The sequence below is a fragment of the Copadichromis virginalis genome, linkage group LG4, assembly GCF_057382275.1.
Source record: "Copadichromis virginalis isolate Kocher_CV1m ecotype Utaka linkage group LG4, C_Virginalis_male_GT1.1, whole genome shotgun sequence".
In the NCBI taxonomy this organism is placed as follows: Eukaryota; Metazoa; Chordata; class Actinopteri; order Cichliformes; family Cichlidae; genus Copadichromis; species Copadichromis virginalis.
Genome location: NC_140621.1, coordinates 6,423,548 through 6,428,608, shown reverse-complemented (window position 1 = coordinate 6,428,608; position 5,061 = coordinate 6,423,548). Strand labels below are relative to the sequence as shown.

Below are 5,061 nucleotides of genomic sequence, written 5' to 3'. Positions count from 1 at the left end.
ATTCTATTTTTTAAATGAGTTTAGCTGCTGCAGGTGGAGAAAACCAATGAAAGAGCGAAGTGAGTATAATAAGATTTGACAGGTTGGTTGGAACTTAGCAGAAAAGAGTGTTCTATAAACATAAATGTTTTTATAAATCCTTACATTACAGAGATGCAAAACGATTATTTCTCAAAGGATTGACAGCAAAAAGAGAAGTAGAAAGGACGAAGATCCCCAACACAAAACCACATTTGAATGCTGCTTAGCATCTTTTTGGAAATTCAGAAAGATTTAAATGAAATTGAGGATAGAAAGCCAGAGCTATTCAAATGCTTCAAACAAAGGCGGAGTCTATGCTAAAGAAAAGCTTTGACAAGTATCACAGTCCATGAGTATCTCACAGACTTGATAAAAAAAAAAAGCATCATCAGGAGACCCTGAGCTTCAAAGGTTCCCCATTATCTGCTGTCAAGGTGAGTTCTGCTGTAGAAGCTGACACACAGTGCAATGAATGGTTTAACCTGCTGAGAGTATATCACCTATGCATGCCCCACTTCACTAGAAAAGACTGTTCAAGTTGTTAGCCAATTTTTTTTTTCTTTAAGTTAAAAGTTTACAAGATTTACAAAGTTTAATGTTTTAGTTATTTGTACCATACATGATTAATGTGAAAGTCTCGTAGGATGACATCAAACAAGTACATTAGGTAAAATATTGAGTTGATTAAGTAATATTACTGTGACTAAATGTCAGTTACATTTATACAGTTCTTGTTTAATCCAAGACTCATCCACATTTCCTAATGTCATCATCTGTCCTACATTGTCATTGCTCAGAGAGACACTTGACTACTTCATCGGTGAAACATGGCTGCGCAAAAAACTCCAATCTTCTTCTCTGCGACCCTTTTCCTTTTTGTTACAGTGTCAATGCATCCTAAGGAAGATGTGCCTTCTCATCCCTCTGCTGCTTTTTATTTCTCCTGTCTGTGGGGATCTGTTAAACTTTAAACGTTACTCTGGGTCTTACATGACAACTTGGACAAATGCCCAGACCTTCTGCAGGAAGTACCACACTGACCTGATCACAATCAGAAATGAACAAGAGAACACATTCTTTAATGGCCGAGGGTGGATCGGGTTATATCGAGCTAATACAAATACATGGAAATGGTCCAGAGGAGACGAGATAACTAGCTTCACCAAGTGGAATAGTTTTCGTAAGTAACATGTTTTAAAGCTCAAATATTTATCTTATACTTTTTTAGGTGTAAGTGCAAATTATTGAGCTAGTTATTGAGTTATTATAGAGATTGCAAGATCAAATTCTTTGGTATTAACACAAGAGTACTTTGTATTGTAAAGTACTATATTTATTTATTTATTTGTCTGTTTGTTTGTTATTTAATTGAAGCACTTTTCATAGGCCACTTTTTGCCAACGTCAGTGGCCAGATTTGACGCTTCTCAGCATGTTTTGCAATTTTGTTAGATGTGCCGAGGTTGAAACTGCACTGAAAAAAGTATTCAGTGTTAAGGACAGAAAACTTTCACACATATACATGATCAACACAAAAAGACACAAAAAGGCTTTTCTAGTAATTAATATTTCTTCTCTGCTTCTTCTTCTTTCAGAGCCAGGTCAAAATGGAGACTGTGTATATAAGAAATATGGTGTATGGTGGACTGACGGTTGCGATGTCAATCATTCTTTCATGTGTTATGATGAGAAACTGGTTTTGGTGAAGGAGAATAAGACGTGGGAGGAGGCATTAAACCACTGCAGGTCTCTGGGTGCAGTGGACACAAATGATCCCAACTCTCCCTACAGGAACCATCGCTACGACCTGGCCACACTGATCACTACTGATGACCACACCTATGCACGGGAGAGAGCACAACAAGCTAGCACTGATGAGGTTGGACAGTTTCCTACAGCTTATTCGTGTTGCTGAGAAACTCATACACCATGTTTACAATTGTCTCTCTGTTCAATGTTGTCAGGTGTGGACGGGCCTGTGTAACCTGGCTGGTGAGTGGCTGTGGGTGGGTGGAGGACAGATGCAATATGAAAATATTCCAAGCTGCCCGACTAATGGCTTCTGTGGCGTCCTCGAGAAGAGTGGGACTGCATCCTATGGCATAAGAAACTGTCAGCAGAGAAGGAACTTCTTCTGTTACATAAAGCCATAAAGCCACTTACTCAAGTTCTGTATGTTTGTATATAAGGATTTTCTTTGCAATGGCTCTTACTTAATTTTGACTACTTGTTTAAAGATATTTATAAATTACTTCAAACTTTTGATCACTATTATATGCACTATTTTACTGGGAATGTTATACTAGTTACTGCAAGATGTGTGTTTATTATGTCATTACAATTTATTAGAAAGTTTAGCCAAGCAGCATTTCATCTGTAAACCTAATACATGTTGTGTAAACAATAAATTGTGTAAAAGTCTTGTGATTCTCTTTAATTGTATTGAGCTTATGACAGGTGATGGATAAATGGTGGACTACAAAAAATATATATTAGTTGTTTAGCGTGTCTGTACTTAGGAAGGTAAAGCTAGTGATCTTTTAATTAGAAGGTTGGTAGTACAGTGGACTGGTTCTAGACAGGCGTATGTGAGGTGGCAGACAGAAATGTAATGGGGGCACATGGTGGCAGATGGACAAAGGATTTTCTACTCACTGCCAAATACAGGTGATACTTTCGCCTCTCCTGTTACTGCCCTAGTATGGGCTCAAATTGTGGTCATAAATATTTTGTACTTGTAAATCAGGATATAAGATAAGATAAGATAAAACTTTATTAATCCCTCGGGTGGGTCCTCTGGGAAATTCGGTTTCCAAAAGCACAGCACCGACAGAAGTTACAGAGTTACAGAATATTATATATACACACACACACACACACACACACACACACACACACACACATATAAATACAGAGACATATATAAATAAAATATACGAAGGGGATAAATAGAATAAATAGGAATAAAAATAAAAATACAAGTGAATTGCACATTTCAAGTATTGTATATGTATGTGTAAAAAGAATTTGTGTGTGGACTTAGCCAAAAAAATAGGTGTGAAACTCTACACTCAAGTTTTAAGTTACAAGTACAAATTCTGACCCTATTTTTCTTCCTTTCATCTGATTGGCCAATGTCATGTCAATCACAAATTTAACTATCCAATCCGAGAACAGACTATGGTTATACATAGTTCTGCTATACGTCACACACAGTTTACTTAGTTCCACTTTTTCTGTTTGGTTTCCTGTGTTTTATTAATATGCTATGCAGCTCTGCACTAACTTCCTGTTCTCTGCACAAGACATGCAGTCTCCTAGTACTCTGTGACTTTTGGCACATATTCTAACTCACAAGGGCGATTTTCTACACTGGCCTCTATAAAACAATATAAACAGAAAATAAGGATTAATTATATATATATTGTAACAATATATATTGTCTTGTAACAATCCTTTAACCAAATGCCCTAGTCTAAACTTTTTCACTTGGCCGACAGCACACAATTACATTAAACACAGCACATCAACTTTAAAATTCCCCCAACCCTGACAGGAATAAACTTTCATCAAATATTCCCCAGACTTTACTTTTTATTTGTCACAAATTACCCAAAATCACCATGGACATGTCACCAGAAATCTACTTAACAGATTTTCACCACTACTGAGCCAATTTAACAGTCAAGCTCATCAACTCGGCCAACAGATAATTTAGAATTCATCCAATCTGCACAATTTGCTTTTTTGAACAGGCTGTGCCTACCTTTAAATCTTTTTAGACCGGTCTCCTGTCCACCTCATTTCAGATCCGACCTTCGGCCACATTTGTCCTCTCAGCCGCAAAAGAATCGGGGTTCATGGCACCAATTATCAAAAAATGAATAAATAAAAGATATATATATATATATATATATATATATATATATATATAATCTCCAATTAACCTTTCAGAACACTGCACCGCTCTCTGGAGAGCTATCCAGTTGTAGGTGGTGCTGTTGCCATGCCAAGAAGTAATGCATCCGGTGAGGATGCTCTCAATGGCACAGCGGTAGAAGGTCCTGAGGATGTTGGGGCTCATGCCGAATCTCTTCAGTCTCCTGAGAAAGAAGACGCACTGCTGCACCTTCTTCACTGTTTTGTTCGTGTGAACTGACCATGTGAAATCCTACACCAGATGTGCACCTAGGAAACAGAGGCTGCTCACTCTCTCCACAGGAGCACTGTTGATGGTGATGGGGGTGTGTGTTCTTCTCTGCACCTCTGGAAGTAAATGCTAAATGGACTGGTTCTTATATAGCGCTTTTCTACTCTTCTGAGCACTCAAAGCACTTTACACAACTTGTGCACTCACCCATTCGCACAAGCACATTTTTCTAGGTGCTTTCTAAGTAATATTCACACACACTCATACTCTTATGGATGCATCGGAGAGCAATTTGGGGTTAGTATCTTGCCCACGGATATTTGGCATGCAGCCTAGGGGAAACCAGAAATCGAACCACCAACCTTCCGATCAGTAGATGACCTGCTCTACCGCCTGAGCTACAGCCACGGTGGAAAAATGCTTTTCTTGGTTGAATGTTTTCAGAATGTCTGTGGTAAATAAAAATAAACACTGGCTTGCAGTGTCAAAGGTCGGTGCCATTATCCCCTTTATGATGTCAGACTGTGCAATAAATTGCTGGTAGGCTTCTAGTTGGCCAACATTTCTACATGGTTAGGGTTGACTTGGCGTGCTCTTGACAGTGCTGGACATTGTTTTTATGTTTTCATCTCTATGTGGAGGAAATGAGGAGCCAGAGAGACAAAAAAAGTAATGGTTTACACACGTTACATTAATTACCAATATCATTGGCTGGTTCCTGTTTAACTGTTTTGAGGGAAAAATGCCTTGCATCCATCATGCCACTCCAAAGTGTCTTTTATAATACTTAACTTATCAAATATAAAATTATTAAATATAAAAGTGCACATGAATAATTGAGGCTTTAAGCACCTAAAAACATGCAGAAAGAAGAAAAATAATCACAAATAA

At 37.9% G+C, this 5,061-nt stretch overlaps 1 protein-coding gene across 1 annotated transcript; it reads left to right on the top strand.

Moving 5' to 3' along the window:
• Positions 1-386: 386 nt before the first annotated feature.
• Positions 387-2,395, top strand: LOC146710699 (macrophage mannose receptor 1-like). The gene is made up of 4 exons (XM_085455369.1): positions 387-455; positions 907-1,201; positions 1,616-1,899; positions 1,985-2,395. The coding sequence occupies exons 2-4, from the start codon at positions 928-930 to the stop codon at positions 2,171-2,173; spliced, it is 747 nt and encodes a 248-aa protein (XP_085311495.1). The 5' UTR covers positions 387-455; positions 907-927; the 3' UTR covers positions 2,174-2,395.
• The last annotated feature ends 2,666 nt before the right edge of the window (positions 2,396-5,061 follow it).

Excerpts from the sequence above, each read along its gene's own strand:
- LOC146710699 (XM_085455369.1), top strand. The coding sequence starts at position 928 with ATGTGCCTTCTCATCCCTCTGCTGCTTTTTATTTCTCCTGTCTGTGGG. Across the intron at positions 1,202-1,615 it reads CACCAAGTGGAATAGTTTTC|AGCCAGGTCAAAATGGAGAC; the intron begins GTAAGTAACATG and ends TTCTTCTTTCAG. Across the intron at positions 1,900-1,984 it reads AACAAGCTAGCACTGATGAG|GTGTGGACGGGCCTGTGTAA; the intron begins GTTGGACAGTTT and ends CAATGTTGTCAG.